At 38.3% G+C, this 19,017-nt stretch overlaps 1 protein-coding gene across 1 annotated transcript in view; it reads left to right on the forward strand.

The window, feature by feature from the left end:
* The first annotated feature begins 2,148 nt into the window (after window positions 1–2,148).
* PACRG (parkin coregulated) overlaps window positions 2,149–19,017 on the forward strand; it is a 225,944-nt gene continuing 209,075 nt past the window's right edge. The window contains exon 1 of the mRNA XM_018077466.1: window positions 2,149–2,370. Coding sequence (XP_017932955.1) covers window positions 2,176–2,370 — 195 coding nt within the window. The 5' untranslated portion in view covers window positions 2,149–2,175. The remainder of the gene's footprint in view (window positions 2,371–19,017) is intronic.

Below are 19,017 nucleotides of genomic sequence, written 5' to 3' on the forward strand. Positions count from 1 at the left end.
TATGTACGTTTTATAATCAATATTCACAAACATTTCCGTCTGCCACAGCGAAAATAAAATTATCATTCATCAGTCATATAACATTTATATTCATGAGCATAAGTAAATATTTAGATTTCAGTGTGAGGGCTAGAGGCATCCACTCTGTAACTACATGGGCTGTCCCTCAGGTGCACTCAGCTCACTTTTCTGAAGCATACAAAAGCAAACACACACTGTAGTTCTGTTAACGCGTGTATTTTATATACTACAGCAATACACCATAGCAGCAGACAACACTGCAAAATTAAAAAACAGCAGAATACCTAACCCTCTGTGCTTTCCTTAAGCCAAGCCTTTAATTTAAAATATTCTCATCTACAAAAGGCAAAAATAGCCCAAATGACAAGAAAGTCCAGGAAGCAAAACTCCACGACTAGGAAGAGACTATTTGCATAAGTATTTATACATACTGAAAACTAACTGCTTTTAACTTTCTTTTTAGCTTTAACAAAGCTGATAGAAAAAGAACATTACCCACAAACTTATGGTCATGTGCTGCTAAGAAAAAAAGAACATCTAATTGAAAAACCCATAGGATTCTAGGTCACTTTCGAGATGTTCAATTTAAAAACAATACATATTTTTACAAAAAACCGCATGGTTTTCAACTTCATTGGGTCTTACATAGACAGCAATTATGACACCTACAGTGATGATGAAACAGTAAATCTGAGGACAGCAAGGAATTGTTAGATTACACATGCATCCACTACGTTTTATAGGTCTTACTTTAAATAATTCTTGATATTGAGAAAGTGAATACGAGATGAAATGTGTCATTTGTGAACTCCCCAGGTAGAGACTCATCTTACAAGGAACAGGAGAAAAGCCACTGCTGGAACAAGAGATTCCCGTGTTGCACTAGCACTGGATAGGCACAGGAACCACGCTCAAGGACCACAGGGTCAAAGTGCCAACACTGTCCGGCCCAAGGTGCTTCTCTGTCATGCCACCGCCAGCAACCACCACGCCCGACCAATAACACGTTTTTACAAATGCTGGCAAGGCAAAAAAGTTCGCAGATCACACAGAACCTCGCCCAAAGGTATTCACAGTCGATACACGGAGAAGGAATAAAAATGAACTTCAAAATGACCTCAGTGACAATGCCTTGGCCAGGCCCCCTCCCACAGGCGGGCACTGACCCCTCTCGCCCTCCCTCCCTGCCCAGCGGCCCCCACGGCGCACCACGCGCTGTGACGGCGCGCGCAGCACCGAAGGCACGCCGGCTGCGTCCAGGGCGGCGCCCGCCGCCATCCGAGGCGCTCCGCCGCCGAAGCACGGGAGCGGCGCGAGGGAGGGAACGAAGGAGGCGACCGCCCACTGCCCCCCGAGGCCGCAGAGAGAGCGCAGCGGCAGCGAGAAGCATAAGAAGGGCGGCAGGAATAGGTCGGGCCCGCATCCCGGGCTCGCTTCCCTGACGCGCTCACCACCGATCATGGCGGCAATGTGGAAAGCGGGGCGCTTAACGCGCGCGCACGGCCGCCGCGCCCTCCTCGCTCGACGCTTTTCTCGGCAAGCCGACCGGTGAGTCCGGCGAGACGCGGGCGTGCGTGGCGGCGCGGACATGCGCACGTGCCTCCGTGCAAGCGCCGCGCGAGGCCCCTGGGTAACGTAGTTTCTCCACTTCACACGCCCCTGCTCTGCCACATGATCGCGCCTCCTCCACCGCCCCCTACCACCCACCACCTCGCTAATGACTTTCTCCGATTGCCGTCGTCGCCTCGGTCTTCGGCGGTACCGAGCAGGCACACAGCCGGGCGGGGGCGCTGGTCTCTCTCCAGCTCCCTTACAGCGGGCCTTCCGGCGGGTGGACCGCGTTGCCTGCATACGGCGCGTGTCCGGGGACCCGCCGGCGGCCGTGCCAACCGGACCCGTGAGGCGAGGACCTGAGGCCCGCAGCGGCGGGGCACAGGGCCCGGCGGGGGGGGACAAGTCCCCGGTGGGACAAGGACAGTCAGGTGGTGATGAAGGCTTGGACACGGTGGCGTCAGGGGGACTGGGATGATGCAGAAGGGGTCCTGGAGGGGGAAGGAAGGCGCGAGAGGGGTGTGTGGGGGGGATATCGCTGATCCTGAAGAGAGCGGAGTTAGAGCTGCCGCCGCCTTCTCACTGGCTGGGCACGGGGCGCTGATGTTCGCTTGTTTGTTCCAGTCCGTATTTCTCCTCTGGTCCGTCGCGGGCGCCGGTGGGGAGATGGTAGTGGACAAGGCGGGCTCCGGCCCCTCGAAGCCCGCAGGTGACAGGTGCCCCCGGCAGCGGGAGAAGAAGAACAAGGAGCAGGCCTGCGACGGATTCACTATTAGAGCCATGATGAAAAACAGCGTGGTACGTTTGCTGCTAGCATAGAGGCGACATTAATTAGCTTACCTTAACGTGTCCAAAAAGCACAGCCAGTTAGAGCTGAGCAAAAAGCATGTCAGGAAGGTGTGCAAGTTATAGTAATACCTTGTCTGGGTTATGCTGGTTGCTGAAATTACGTTCAGAATTTACAGAAGTATTATCAGAAGATAACTGTGCCTGTGGTAATTGTGATGCTTCAACTACCAAGTGCATTGCTTTGGTGCCATCCTATTAAACTGCTAGCCATTGGGCTTGCGTGCAAGGCTCAATGCCTTGCATTTATCAATATGCTGTGAAGTGCTACTGCAGAAATACTCGAAAGTGTTTCCATACACTGGTACAATGTGGTAAAAGTTTGATGTGAATGTTACATGGGATGGCAAAGATCTGGAAAATACACTAGTTTTTAAAATAGGCTTGAAAAATAATAAAAAACTTCCACACCGTGTAGGATAATACTAAACTGGAAACAAACATTAGTTCTCCAACTCATAGTTCAAAGACAAAGAGGAGTTGATCCAGTGTGCTTTATTTTAAGTTAACAGTCACAATTTCTAACAAATTTAGAGGTTTGCGAGTTAAAATATTAGTATAAAATTGTTTTATATTGTTCTATTTGTTTACCTTCAGAATTTAGGAATAAAAAACCTTCAACTAATACAGAATGCAGATGTTCAGCATGTAAGCAGATGAAGTAATATGCACATACATCTGTGCTTAAACTCTTGAATTGTCTTTTTCTTTATTTGGACACTGTTCAAGGTGTTAGCAAAGTCTTGAGTTCTCAAGGGATTTTTTGGAATCGATATACTATTCCAACAGAAATTAAGAAATACATTATTTACTATTCCAACAGAAATTAAGAAATACATTATTTCCCTTTTGCTGAAGTGGTCTTCTTGGAGCAGTCTCTCTGGTCTTGTTATCCGTAAGAGCATTCTCTTAGAAACCCAAACAAGTCCATCTTTAAACAAATTTTAAGTAAAAATTGTGTATTTAAAGAACTTTCTCCCATTAGTAAGACTAAAATATGTTTCACCTTAGTTGGAAAAACACAAGGCGAACACAACAGCAAAACTCCTTTGTTTTAAAGATTGTTTGGTTTGTTTTTTATTCTAGGGATTAATGGAATAGACCATAATACTTCAGCAACTTTAAGGATTAATTTTTAAAAGATGTTTCCTCTTCTCTGAACAAAATTCAAGTAATAGATATTAGCACATATTTGTTTTCACCTTGATATGTAAAAGACACTTAATTTTGTCTAGGAGAATCAGCAGTTTCAATGGAGTTGGAGAAATATATATTTAATTTTTTAAAAGGATCTGTGGCTTGTGAACATAACTAGCTATGAGTTTAATCAGAATGTAGGTTTCCTTTTAAATATTTATAGAGTATTAACTTTTATGGCTGCATTTCTAACTTCCTAAACATGAGCAGAAGGTTAATTCACGGGTAAAGTGGCTGCCTTTGGAGCTACTTGTTGAATCACAGAAGTTACTTTCTTTGGCAAGGACCTCTGTAGATCATCTAACCCAACTTCCCATTCGAAGTGGGCCTGTCACTACCACTAGACCAGGTCAGTCATGGGTTTTCCTCACTAAGCTGTGAAACCTGCCAACTTCAGAGATTCCCTGACCTCTCTGGGCCATCTCTGCCTTGTCCACCTGCCCCCCACCTGCCCCCTTGGCCTTTTCAGAGATCAAGTTTGCAGTGTTCTGACCTGCTGCACAGGCTCTGCTCATAACTGGGTAGGCAGCAGTGAAACTGTTAGCCCTGACACTACAAATCTCCCAGGACCGCTATGTTTTCCAAAGCTCCAAGTGAGGATAGGCAGCCACCGGAATCATTTCCAGTCAATGTGCAGAAAAAATCAGTGTAGAGTAAGGAATATCTCTGTCGCTGCCACTCTGTCTGTGCAAAAGTCTGTGTTCCTCTTCTCTTTTCCAACAACTGGTTAAATGGAGCTTCAGATTTATTAAGTGCTCACATGTCAGAGGTTGACATCATTGATAAAGTTCTCATGGAAGGCTTAGGAGTTGACTGGAAGGTTGAAAGCACAGCAGGAAAATATAGTTAGGACATGGTGATTCTTTTCGTTAGCAGCATGACAAGGCATAGGGTTGTCAGCAAACGTGTTTGGCATCTCCAGGTCAAACAACAAGGTACTAATTAATAGCTTTGGTGCAAGCGTGCAGTTAGTCTTAAACTCTTAGTGTGGAGTCTAAACAGGTTACCATTATACATATATGAATGTAAATGTTCTAGTAAAGGTTCCAGAATTCTTTGATGTTGCTTTTGCAGTGTTTTATTAAGCTGTTTTTCATGAAAGTTGCTGCTTTTACAATCAGTAGTAAGTGCAGAAATTAAGTGCTTCCAATACTGAAGACTTGTCTCAGCTCTCACTAAATCTAAAATTTGCTTATTGAAATACAGTACTTAATAAATATTCACAAAAAATATTCCTGAAGAAAGTGTTTAAGTTATTCCAAAACTGTAAATTTATATAGTGGTTGAGGTTAAGAGCAAGATTCAATAAAAGTCCTCTACAGTAACAAGATTCAGTAAAGGTCTTCTACTAACAAGCTAGGTATTGTGACATTTACATTTTAATTGTTCTGTCCTCCAAGTAGAATCAAGAATGCCAAGTTATGTACTGATAGCTCACAGGTACTGCATGTAGAATTAGGAATAAAATTAAAAATTAATATATAGACTGGCAAGTAGGAAGATGTCTGAACGTGAATGTGGGCAGCAGGGAGATATTTCTCTTCCCTTCTGATCCTCTCCAGATGATATTTTTCCTATTTTTTGCAACTGTACATAAGAGAATAAAGTGTTAGTGTCCCTATTTTCTGTAATGTACTAGTGATAAAAGCACTTTTTCAAGGATAGGATTCATTCTGTTACTCGAAGAAAACTGTAGAAAGGGAATTCCAGTCTATCTGCCACTTTTTAACAGATTCTTAACCAAGAATTGATAAGATTACTGAGGTGGAAAAATCTACACAGAGGGAAAAATCTGCATGTCTTTTCGAAGTGCTGTTACCATGCAGCAGAGAGTTAGGATTCATAGGGCTAGAAAGTGGCAAGGTAGGAAACTCACTAGGCAATATATTTTAGTGCATATGTAATTCCTGCAGGAGTTTTGAAAACTTTGTCCTTTGGAATTTTATGTCCATCATTGCTTGCTAGAATGGACGTGATGATATGGAGTGGAATTGGAACTTAAGTCACCCCTCCTGAGTTCTGAGCCCATAGCCCATAAAGCTATGAAAGATTGTTCTTTCTTTTTTTCTTTCTTTTTTTTTCTTTGTTTTCTGTTTTACCTGAACCTTGAATTCCTTACTGCAAAACAGCAGAACTTCAGCAGGAAAGGTGGAGTTTATCTTTCCTCTACAGGTCCTCTGTTAATAACACTTTTACCATGTAAGTTGAAGTATCCTTCTGTAGCATGTGAATTTGAACTCCTCTGGCCAGAGTACTGAGTTTGGATTTTCTACCCATCTTAGAGTATAAACCAGCAGATTTTATATGAAAAATATTACTATTACATTAATCTGTATTCCATTAAATCAGTCAGAAACTGCCACTAGGAATAGGCCACAGGGATAGAGTGAAATTGTCTACTAGATGGCCTTAGAAAGGAAGTAATGCTAAGAATTACTGTATTTCTGCAATGCTAAGAATTACTGTGTTTTTAAAACCAAAGCAGCTGTTCAATCTATGAGAGTCTTAGCTATGTGCCAGAGCCCAGCTTTCATCTCCTGAAAGAAGTATAACTGCTCATAAGCAGAAAAATGGTTATTTGGATTGCAGTTCTGGATTTTCATTCTTCTATTCCTCATTTAGGAGTCTATGGTCTGTATGTATTGAGATGAGTTCTTAGTCTTTGTTGTTTAAACTCTTTCAAGCCATGATCAGTAATGTGTGTTGTGAAGGGCTTTTTTACACTTTACCATTTGATAATAACTCATAGCAAGAGTTTAATTTTAACCATAGAGAAAATGTGATTTATTTACATTCTGAAACTTTTAATTTGACATTCTATTTATAGTCATCCACAGGTGTAACTGAAACTGCTTTATTTACCTTGTAGCAGTAAAAGTTTCTAATCTGATTTTGAGGCTGTAGGAAAGAATTGTTTATAAGAAAGAAGTATCTTTCAATTATAATAGCTAATTTATTGGAAAAGGCAGTGTGTTTTGGCATAAATAGATGTCAAGTTAAAGGAATGTTTTGATCAATGTTTATCAAGAAGTTAGCACCTCCATTTGGAGGAACTGCTCCAGTTTAACAATAGTAATTGCGTACAATCTACAAGTATACTTCAGTCAACAGTGAGACAATTTAAACTGTCACTGCTCTGGAAAGCAGTTCTATCTTCTTCCTCTTTCAGTCTGTTTGGTACTGCTGCCCCTTATTGTGTCCACATTTGTACAATGTTGGCTGCTCAGGGAACTGATCCTGCTGAAAAATACTCCAGCCTGTTGAAGCTAACAGCATTGAACTGCAGTCTTTGGGATTTAGGCAAGCAAAGCTTCTGCTTCCACGAACCTCATCTGTTTTGCCCTTCTCTCTCTCTCCTGACTGCATTCTTCCATCTCCCCTTTTCCACTGGCATTGTTTGTCCTTCAAATACAGAGAAGGTTGGCTCAGTTCTAACAGCTCTTAAATTAACATATGCAAGGAGAAGGGAAGCAGGAAGATGTCAATCCAAGTTGTGTGGGTGGGGAGTGTACCTTGGCAACATCGTGGTCTTAATTCATTTAAAACCAATTATGAAATTGAGTTCTAGCAGAGTAATTCCACAAGCATTTAAAGCAGCATAAAATTGTACCACAATTGAAAGGCGTGGTCTTTGTCCCTGGGCATTTATTCTTTGTACAGTATGAGGTTTTGCATGGCCTTGCAGTGGGGCCCTGGTTAAACCTGGATTAAAAACAGCTCAGCACCTTTTTTTTCTATCTCAGTGCAGCCTTGACATACGATTTGGTAACAGTGTAAGCTCACAAAAGTTGTTGCTGCTACAGCCCTGCCTTCTTCTGCTTCATATTTGCACCTCCTCCTTGTGCCAATACGCAGTCATGCAACTGGATTGATGAGGCACTTGGTTTGCATTAGGCTCAAACACAAAAAGCTTCAATGCAAGGAGGTTTTTATTTCCTCTCATAAAGTTATATTCTTTTCCAATTCCATGCTTGTGTTTACTGTAATGGCAGCTTTGAGAGTATAATGAAAAAGTGGAATATACAGCAAAACTACTAATGCTTAAGGCCATAATGCCTTCAAAAAGCTTCTATTTCATATTATGTTTTCCAGCTATAACTTACATAGCTTAATCATACTACTCTTGTTTTTTTAAATACTTTAAAATCATCCTTTATTTATTTTTGCAAATGTGTTAAAAGGTTGGTATTGCTCATAGCTGCAGTGCTAGGATGATATGATCTGCTCAATGTCCTAAGTATGAAGAAATCATGCTGTTTTATCTATGAAAATCTGTTACATATTTGAATCTTCAGTAAATCTTCTCTTATAATTCAGTCATATGACTTAAAATGGATAATAAGTAAATTATTGGCTAGATTCTGTTTCAGGTTTCTGATTGACAATTCTTGTCTTAAATCAGTTAATTTGATTCATGATATTTTATGCAGAAAAAGACCTTGGAAGGTTTTAAGTTTCATAATTAGGGAAGGTAAATGTAAATTGATTTTAAAACATTATGACCATGCTGTTTCAAGACTCCTAATCGCTTTTTTATGAACTAATAAGTAAAATATTCTATACAATAAAATAAAATATTCTATATAATAAAATAGTTGTCTAATTATTTCAATTCTTGCATTGGAATGAAACTATTTTAAACTTTGCGAACTGTTTACAGATTTCATACAGGTTAAAATCCTACAGTGCTCTGAATATATGGGTATCTTCATCTGGTGTTTCTCTGAATGAAGAGGGCCTTTTTTGGTTTTGAGATTTTTTTTTACTACAAATATAGGAATTCTGAACAAATTATTAGACAGTAGTTGATAACAATTATCTCTGAACAAGATTTTGAGCTGTCAACTTGCTGAGTAGGGAATGATCTAAAGTCAGCATTTTCCACATGCAGCTATCCTCTACGTGGGCTGCAGCCTTCATCTTAGTATTCTTCATATTAGTTGACTGAGAATGCTGCAGGATACCTGGAGTGAGTTCAGTGAAGAGCCATCAAGGCAGGATCTGGAGCACATGTCCCAGGAGGAGAGGCTGAGGGGAACTGTATTTCAGCATGGAGAAGAGAAAGCTGCCAGGATACCTCATGGTATTAGGTCCTAACAGACCTAGTGACCCAGTAGCTGTGAGAAAGCTGTCAGGAGGATAAAGCCAGTCTGTTCTCTCTAGTGATGGGAAGACAGGAGATGTGTGTTGAAACAAGGTGTTTAGGATGGTGAAAAGCTTTTTCACGATGAAGATAGTTAAGCATTGCATCAAGTTTCCTTGATGTTGTGCAGTCTTCTTGGAGGTTTTCAAGACCCAAATGGAAAAAGGTCTGAGCAACTTGTTCTGAGATAATCTTGCCTGGAGAAGGAGGTTGAATTGGAGTCTTCCTCAGGTCATTTCCAACCTGAGTTTTCCCATGATTCTACTACTACTTCCATAATATGGTGGTTTGTGGTCACTCTATGGCTTTGCTACTACTAAGGTCAGACAAATTAGCGATGACTAATTTACTCTCCATTTGGGCAAAGAAAAAGGCATTTGAGGGTTTTTGCTTTAAGAGATTTGCTGGTTTTCTGAAGGTGTAAGGGGGTAATAAATACTGCAACTCCCTTCTGACCATCAGAAAAACTATATAACACCGTATAGTTCTGGTTATATTAGTGAACTACATCATAAATGTAAGGTTGACTTTATGAATACAATTGAGTAAGCCTGCATCAGGGCTTGGGTAGCAGCAACACACGCTTATTAGCTGGGATTAGCTGCAGCTAATTCTTGTTATATGGTCTGCTGCAAGTATGCAGTGAGTGCTGCTGCCAAATATGCAATGAATGCTTGAAGGAATTGAAGCAGCTGGCCGTGTCTGTAGCTGTCAACCTCGGGATGCTGTCCCTTGTCTCGCAGTCTCTTCTTGTCACTGCTGTAACTTAAACGACATTGGAAGCTTTCAGTGGATGAAAGAGATGAGATGTAGCACGGTGGCATTTGCACTAGAAAAAGCAGTGCAGAAACAGAAAAGGAACTGAATGTGACTCCTCAAAGTGGAGACCTGGCTGATGATTTTTCCTATGGCTGTGCTCCCCAGCCTTATGTACCAATGTGCTAAAGACAATTGTTGCCTTACTGCAGGCAAAGAGTGCTGAAGCCCATACCAAGGAAATAGAAGTTTTCCTTCTTTTCTTAACTGATATTTCCAGTTTAATATATACACTTAGTCCGTGTTTAACTGAAATTACCTGGTAAGGCTTTGAAAGGGTCAGAGAGATTTTGCTTCTTTCATGAAGTTTTCCTAACCACTTTAAGTAACAATTATTGCAAAGCCAAAAAAGAACGTAGTGAACAATACTGTTGGTGCATTGATAAATTTCTAGATAATGTCGTAGAAAAACTGCTGTGATAGACTGAGTGGTTCTTCCTAGCTGTAGTTAATTCTTTTATATACTTGACACTTGACATTCATATAAGAAGTTTGGCATAGCTTTTCATTTTCATAGCATAGTTAAATAATTTTTCTGGAAAATTTACTGCTCTCTGATAACTTTGTTTCTTAGATAAAATACATGTCAGATAAGATGAAGTTATAAAGTTTTGTATGAAGTCACAATGTGCTGGAGGCTGCCTTATGGAAGTCTTGTGTTAGTTACACTCTGATTTATTTTACAAATAAAATGCTTATTATATTTGCAAATTTTGGTCTCTGATGGATGTAAGTTGAGGAGATGCATATAAAGAAAGGAATTTCTCCTGAGAGCTATGTAGTTCTAGAGTTAGACTTCCAATGGAATTTCTGTTGGGCCTCTTACCTGAAAAAACATAGGATTCTGATGTGATAATAAAGCCTACCTTAATTGTAATGTGATGGTAAACATATAATTTAGCTTTTCACACATTTGTGATCGTATCTTTTAATGTATACTTAGCAGTTTGAATGCTTGTGTTGGAAAGCAAGATTTTTCATTTTTAAAAATTGCTCTTCACCCATGTTTGTGTAAAGGGTGATGTCAAGATCTTGACAGCAAGAATGAATATTGATTTGTTTTCAGTTTGATAATAGAAGTATGTCATACCTTAATCAAGAGCTAATATCATTAGCCTGATTAGGATCCAGACTAGTTTTATTTGGTGATTTTTTGTATGATAAAATACTTTTAAACAAATGTGTACTGCAGTAAGTACAACAGTTCTGCATGATGTACAGATGTATGTTGAAACCTAAAATACGCCATAGAAATTTCTGTGCAATGAAAACTCTTGAATGCCTCGAAGCAAGCATGACATACTGTCAAATTCCTGTGTAATCACCATTTGGTGGAAGAATATGTTTTTAAAGTTAGGTTTTGATGCCTATTTCATTGGTCAGAAGCGTACTACTGAGGATTTTGTCTAGTTGGCAATACTTAGTATTCTGCACAAAACCAATGTAAAACTAAATCAAAGGGTGCAATATTTTCTTGCCTGTCTAATGTGCTTAAGACACCCATTGGTTTTGCCATTATCACATGAACATTTTTTAAAAATTTTGTCTCGCTCTGCATCTCATTATAATATGAAAGAAAAACTGCTTCTGCGTAGGTTGTTTGGACATACCCAGGTGTTCTGAAAAATATCTGTAGGTATTAGGCCTTCTAAGTTTAGCAGGTCTTTCATTTTTTTTCAATAATTGTTCAGATAGAATTTCTTTCCTGTTATTTCCATGTAAGATTTGTCTTAATGACAGCTGTATTATTAAGCCCATGATTTAGGGAATGAAATATTATTTCCTGAATATTTTTTTTTTTTTAATTTAAGGGAAAGAGTGAGGAAAGCCCCATGCAATGAGAATTTCCTGCTAGGGAGTAAGTGTGCAAGGGCTTGTACAAGGAGCATCCCTGCTAAAGAGTTAGGGTGCAAGGCTCTGTGCAAGGCTGGGATTGTGCAAGGTCGTGCATATGAGGCTGGTGTGTGCCCTCATGCACACTCCCACTCCCATGCGCTCCACTCAGTGTGGCCACTGCAGACCCCTTTTTATAATAATATTTTAGAGGTGTTCTAAAAAATCCAAAAGCTTTGAATTTAGTTTCCTTTCCTTATAAGTCTTGTTGCATAAAATTAGGGGACACACTCTATGATCCAAGTTTTCTGTTTCAAGGCTAATCATTATATACTTAATTAGAAAAGAGTGGTGGACTACATTTAAAACTTTAGAAGAAATAAGTTATGCCCTGGCTTTACTTACTGTCCTATTGCTGAAGTATTAATGTGACATTAGTGTTTTGTATTTTGTATCTTCTCAGCTAAAACTATTTAGAGAAAGGTGCATGCATACTTTTATTGATATTGGTAGCCAGAATTTGATAAAGCTTTTTCCCATAGAAGTTGAAAACATACATTCTTAATTCCAGAAGCAGATCTATTAATATCTCTTTTTCTTCCCTCTTATCTACTGCTCATGCTCACTTTTTCTCTGATGTTATTTACTTTTCCTCTAGGTGTGCTATTTTTTTTCATATCAGTGGATTTCTCTTTCAGTGATGTTCATCAGGTGGGTTTTTAGGGGGAGGGCAGTTCCACATGGCAAGAAACCTTTAAGAGAATGTACTTATAAAACTTACACCCAGACCTTGTTAGAATATCCTATATAATAATTTTTACTGTTAAAAAAGTCTCAAAGGAATGAGCTCATTATACTTTTAAATTGCAGCTTTGTAAGGTATGATTGGAAAATATTTTTCACAGGAAGTGGACATCTATTAGCTGATTTTTTTAATATTTTTTTTACTGTGTTTTACTAACTCATCTCATGCCCTTCTAATTTGTGTGTCCTTCATTTAATTCACTGGGTTTTAGATTAATAGGTAAAGGTCAGAGGAACAATTACTAGAAGTTGATTTAATCTCCTGTGTAATATAGTCCATCAAATTCAGAAAGTGATTTCTGCATGAAATGTATAACTTCTGCTTGAGCTAGAAGATATGTTTTTTTTAGCAAATAATAAAACCCAAAGGTAATGGTGGTGTCAGAGAGTCCATTTTGTCTCTAAATTATGGCAATGCTTAACTTAACCAATGCAATGCTATTAAAAATTTACAGTCCAGACATATATAAAATCATCACAAAATACTAAAATTTCAATATGTAAATATTTTAGAGTGAGACAACTGCTTACAGAGAGATACTGTCTCTAAAAATCCACAAAAGTAAAGTTTTAGTGTGCTTCAGCCTTCTACTTAAAATCTGTTTAAGTCATGATTATTTTATGAGATTCACTAGTATGCCTTTAGGCATATTTAAGATATATTAGAATATTATTATTCAGGACAACAATCAAGTTTTAATATTTTATTTGATAGCTTCTGAAGGCTTTTGGTCATCCAGTCGTTCATCCGCTATGAAGAATTCAGACAGTGCACTAAAATTGTATAACATCCATCACTTTAATTTAAAAAAGTAAAATAAGTTCCCTTGTATTGTAAGAAATCAGTGAGTTACGTGTTTAAGATTGAATGAGATTTTCCAAGACTCTTCTGTCTACTGTTATTTGATGAAGGAATCTTTATAACAGAAACATCAACTGTATGTTGCCCATTGACAACACTGTGCCTGTCAATAGTATACAACGTTCAGGCCTTTGGGTGTAAATTTTGTTCAGAGAATTACTGGGTTTTAACAGGCTTGGTTCTGTTTAGATTGTCATTTTTCATTTTTCCCTGTCACCAGATAGAAATGAAATATTTTTCAGCTTAAATGAGAAAAAAAATGATCCTTTAGTAGCAATAGAAAAATTTTGCGTCTGTTGTACAATGTCCCATTAGGCAGTAATAACAAATTTATATTGGATGGAAATATTAAAATACATTTGCAGAGGTAATCAATAAAGTGCCATTAACAAATTGGTTTGTCCGACAAATTTTTTTGTCCCCATTTGATATTCCTTAACTTGTTCTTTATGAGGTCATTGTTTGGTAGGAATTAGGTGATTATTTTACCATGTTCTATTGTATTTGTCATTTTGCTTCTGGCAAGTAGAACTCTATAAGCTCTTGTTCTTTTATAATTAAATTATAAATTAAATATTCTTCAGTTTTATTAGTTGTAAGTTAATACTCTTTTAACACTGATAACAAAAAAGCTTGCCTGATGGTGTGTTTAGCACCAATGTTTAGCCAACGACAGGGCTAAGCATTTCTGACCAAAATATTTGTTCTGATTACCAAAACAGTTCCTCTGCAAGCAGCTTTAGCTGAGATGTTCATATGACCTTTTCTGCTTGAAGTCACAGATTAGGGTTCATACTTTGGAGAGGCTAAATGCAAATCAGCTGACTCCTAACTGAAGGCTCTTCCCAGTAGACTAGAGGTAGGCTACCTTCTGTCAGAAGTTCTTCTCATGTCTAAACTGTGTTCTTAACTTGTGTGGTCTACTGGGCAAAGGTAGCTTTGCAGTTGGATTATCAGGATGTGCATCTGGGAAGTGAAAGTTGTAGACTTGAAATTTTGTGTACTGGAAAGAGAAATTTAGAAAATCATCACTTCTTGAGCTTGTGTTCTAATACAATATGCAAAAGATGGCAATATTATTTAAGGGGGCCTTCCTGAAAGCAGGTTTTAGTCTTCAGAAAATAATTTCCTGGTCTGCATTTTCAGCAGTCTGATATATAACTTTTGTAGTCTTGATTTAAGTGTCTGAACTCCGAAGAGGAATGGAAATACACATACATCCCTGTATTCAGTATTCTGTAGGTATTCAGCATGTCTTCATGAACTTAAACTTTTTGAATTGCTGAAGCGTCTCATTCTCTTCACCAGTGTTGAAGGAGCCTGGGTTTAAAGCCTAATTAAGGCTCTTTGAATTACCCTGATATTGGGGGCTGGTGTTCAACTGTCAGATTGTATTTTTCGTGCTGGGTTTGTACCATGGATAACTCAATGGGACAACCACCTTTCATTAGGCATCTAGAAAATGCTATAATGTAAATATTGTTTATTACCTAGCAGAAGATTAAAAAAAATTCTATTTTTTTTTAAATTGCTTATTAAATGAGGGGATTCTGTAATCCTCTGTAGTATCTAGTACTGTTTCCTTTAGCCTGTATTTTTAGGTTTCTTTTTCGGATCTATTTCCCTATTTTCTCAATCCCTGTCTAATTTACTGCTTTAGATGTGTATTTACTTTGGAGTCCCAGTCTCAGAGACAGAGTAGTTCACAAGGTAACCATTGAAGGAGCTATTATGGTGTCTTCCTTTCTTGCAAGCTACAAGCTGGCTGATTGAAATTATCATTTTGGATCATGTTTTTCCAAGGAAAGGAAATAAGATGTGTTTTTTAAGGGAGATCTTCATAAATATTGTCTTGGTTCTTGTGTTTTCAAAAGGACTCTCTAAAGCTGTATAAAATTTGCAGTCTAACCACTGGAAGATAATGCTATTATTACATGAAAAAACCCACAAAGTGAAAATGGAAAAAAACATTGCACTATGTTCCAAGTATCCAAACTAACAAAGACTGATACCCTGCAGGGGGTTTTTTTGTTTGTTTTCTGGTTGATTAGCATAAAAATTAAACTTTTCCCTGCTGCTATTTAATAAGATGTTTGGTGTCTAGTAACATGAGAGACAAACCTCCGGATTGAAGCACCGGCTCTGTTCTCTGTTACTTCCATAAAACATGAAGGCAGCTGTTTATGCTTGAAATCTACCTTTTTCTCAAATTCAGTTGAAAATGACCAAGAGATGCACATTCTTTACAAATGAAGGCAGGCAAGTGTGCACACAGCATGGATGCATAAGCCTTGTTTCCTTACGGTGTTTCAGACAAGGGTACACACATGCATTCATCAGGCAATCAAGATCAAGTTCCTTTCAATCAGAAACCGTTGCTTGAAGATGAACCCTTAATAACTGAGTTACATGATTTTATTGTGAAAGGGAACAGTCTCAGAGCCTAGGCTTCAGTTTTGGAACTGCAAGGACATTAGCGGCTTCAGTGGTTTTTCCAGTCAAGTAACTGGTATCAACAAAGTTGATGGCAGAGTGCATCAAGAGCACAACAGAGAATTTCCTGTAGAATCAGAAAACCTGAAGTAGATCCTTTTTGAACTTCATTAGAAACTAGAAGTTATTTTCCTATACTGATAGAGGAGAAACCTCTGACTTCCCTTCTGGCTCCCATGTTTAGCCTGTAGGTGTTATTTCACATGACTGAAGGTTAAAGAATCTGTTACTAAGTTTCACAATTAACCAGTAAGTATATTGTTGTTTATTTGGTCCTATTGTTTAACCTCCTGATTTTAATGTTCTAAAAACATGAATTTAATGAAAAGGTATGACATTTAAGAAACAATTTCTCAAATTTTAATAAATTCTTTCTGTTATACAATTTAAATACAGGAAGGTAGTAATCATGGTAGCACTTCTAGTTTGCAAAGACTGCAACTGCAAAGCCACCAGTAAGACTAAGCACTGTAATGTATACTGAAGATTTTATTATATAAAAAAATGTGTCTAGTATTAATGAAAAACAGCCTTGCAACATTAAGCTCTTATAAATAAAATAGAATTAAGTGACAGATTAAAGACACAGAGGGAACAATTGCTTGGTATAAGCCAAATATCTGTGTTCGTGTGTGAGAAAAAAGACAAAAGTAATTTTATCAGTGTTCATTAATATAAAATACAGGCTTGTAATTTCTGTTTAATAGGAGTAAACATGTGAGATTAAAGTGGATTTGCTAGTTATGTAAGTAAAGGGCAATTTATAACATGGGAATACCACTTAATTTCCCAGCTCTTATTTACAATATTGTGTCTTGGGAGGGGTAATAAAAGGAATTCTTCCAGGGATAGGCATTTTATGGAAAATTACTGTTAGAAAACTTACTTTGTTTTAGATATAAAATGTCATGAATTATAGAGGTTAGATGCTGTCATGGGATAGTAAACTCCTAACACATTGATATAAATCCATTTTGTGTTTTTTAAAAAAAAACATTTATTTAGTGATCTGTGAGTTCAGTTTATAGTCTGGTACTTAAGTATTGGACCCTTAATTTATTTTCTCAGAGTATAGAAGTATTTTTATTTAGTGTTGTAAATAGCTTCACAACCTACATTAAAATGTTGCTTTTTAATTACTAGATATGTTTTCTGTGAACTACCAAAAATTGAAAAGAAACCAAAAGCTGAGGACTTGTACTGTGAAGAGTATAGAGTATGGAACAAGTATCGATAAGCCTTTTTTTTATTATGAGCCCTGTATTCATACTGTTTCATTTTCTCAAGACAGTATGATTTACTGTACATGTGCTGCAGCCAAAATTCAGCTACAAAAATGCAACCTAAAGGAAAAAAATCATGCTTTTACCAAAGACTTAAGCAGGTGATGATTTGATATTTTCGGAATTTGTATACAAAAACCTTAATGGAATGTAAAAAAGATAAAATCTTCCCATTTTCACTTAAGCGAGGGGTTTTTTTTAAGATATAATTAATCTTGCTAAGCAGAACTTCTCCTTATGTGCTTATCCTTTAAACTCCAAATTTTCGAAGTATCATGTAAAAAGCTTGAGAATGATAAACCTAAGTGATTTTTTTTAAGTCATTTACGTCATCCTCAGCTACAATGTTTGCAATATTACAGATGGAAAATGACCCCATGGATAATGACATCGATGTACAACTGAAAAACAGGAAGGCAAAGATGGTGGTGGTGTGTACGTATGGACAGTGGATAGCACTGTTTGTGGATTGATGCTCAGTAAAGAATCAGGATGGCCTAAGTAAATTAGTTTCAACCAGCTCTTCAGACTTGCATATGGCATTCAGAGTGTACTAATCTTCCTGATAAACCATCTCCTTTCTAGCACAGCCACAAGATATACACATACCTCATCAAATCTTTCAGCAGTTTTGGTCTTCAGTATCTCTCTTTTCTCTTTTACGCAGTACAACACCTTTATTTCTTTCATTCCAGGCAAGTTTTTAACAATACGTCCTTTTTTGGTTTCTTTTTTTCACAAGAGCCTTAGGTCTGTAGTCCATCTGTGTTTGCAGGAATGAAATAAAATAAGGAATCTGCTAGCTTCTATTGCTACTGACAAAGTGTGTTGTCTCAAGATCTCAAAGTTTTGTGTTAAACATATCAAGAGGTAGAACCAGTCCTTGTAGCATCACACGAGTAAAGGCTTCCAGTTCTGAAAAGAAACCACCCATCAGAATTGTCTTGAAGCTGACTGATAGGAGTTGACCTATCCAGTTCAGGGTGACTGAGTCATTTCTGCCAGTCTCCCAGGCAAGTCAGCAGCACATGGTGATCTTCAGTGTCAAACACTGCTGATAGGTTTAATGAAGTAAGCATGGATATCTTCCTTTGAGCTGTGCCAGAGACAAAACAGTTTGCAAGCAAGACTAATGCACTCTGAAAGCTGTTACCAAGTTTGAAAGCCTGACTGCCCCGATTTAGCTTCTTGGCAGAGAAGTCAAATTCTGTAGGAGAGTAGGTTGTTTGGATGGGTTTTTTAATTACTTGTCTGATCATTTTTTCCAAGAAAAAAGCTGTAGTAGCTGGACAGAATATTCGAGCTAAAAGGAGTTTTTCAGCTTGGGCTTTTACACTTTGTTTTTCATGTTGGTTTAAAAACTGTGATTTATATTCAAGTTACATTCAGATTGCATTGGGGTACTTAGGACTTTGCCCAGCTGGGTTTTGATTGTCTTCGAGGACAATCAAAATGGAGATTCTACATCATCTTTGAATAACCTGTCCCAATGACGCCCTTCATTGTGAAAAAGGTTTTTCTACTGTCAAGTCAGAATTTCTTTTATTACGGTTTGTGACCGTTGCCTTTTGGGTTTTTGTTGTGAATCACTGCAATGAGCTTTGCTCTCATGATGGTAACGAAAAGCAGCAATGAGATTCCTGTTAAGCTTCCTCTTCTTAAGGCTGAACAAACTCTTTCTCTCACCATCTCCTCATATGTCATGTACTTCAGCCCTCCCTTCTTATTCATGGCCCTCCACCAGCCTTGCTCCAATATATCAATGTCTTTCTTGTACTGGGGAGTCTGAACCGGGACCTAATGCTCTAAATACAGCCTCCCAAACATCAAATAAAGGGGAATGTTGAATTCCCCCAACATTCTTGATGTAGCCCAGAATGCAGCTACCTCATCTTTGCCACAAGGGTACAGAGATGTTCCACTAGTTCTCAGCTATCCCCAAGACTTTTCCTGCAAAGCCATCTTCTAGCCAGTCAGCGCCTTGCCTGAACTGTTCCACTGCAGAACTTAGAATTTACTGTTTACTATTGCTCAACTTTGTGAAATTCCTGTCAACTCCTTTTACCAGCCTGTCAAGGTATTTCTGAATGCCTTCCTCCAAATTTGATACCATTCGCTAAGTCTCTCAGGGTACATTCAGTCCCATAGTCCAACTTGTTAATGAGATG

Source organism: Manacus vitellinus, unplaced genomic scaffold (assembly GCF_001715985.3).
Source record: "Manacus vitellinus isolate BGI_N305 unplaced genomic scaffold, ASM171598v3 scaffold_37_pilon, whole genome shotgun sequence".
Classification (NCBI taxonomy): Eukaryota; Metazoa; Chordata; class Aves; order Passeriformes; family Pipridae; genus Manacus; species Manacus vitellinus.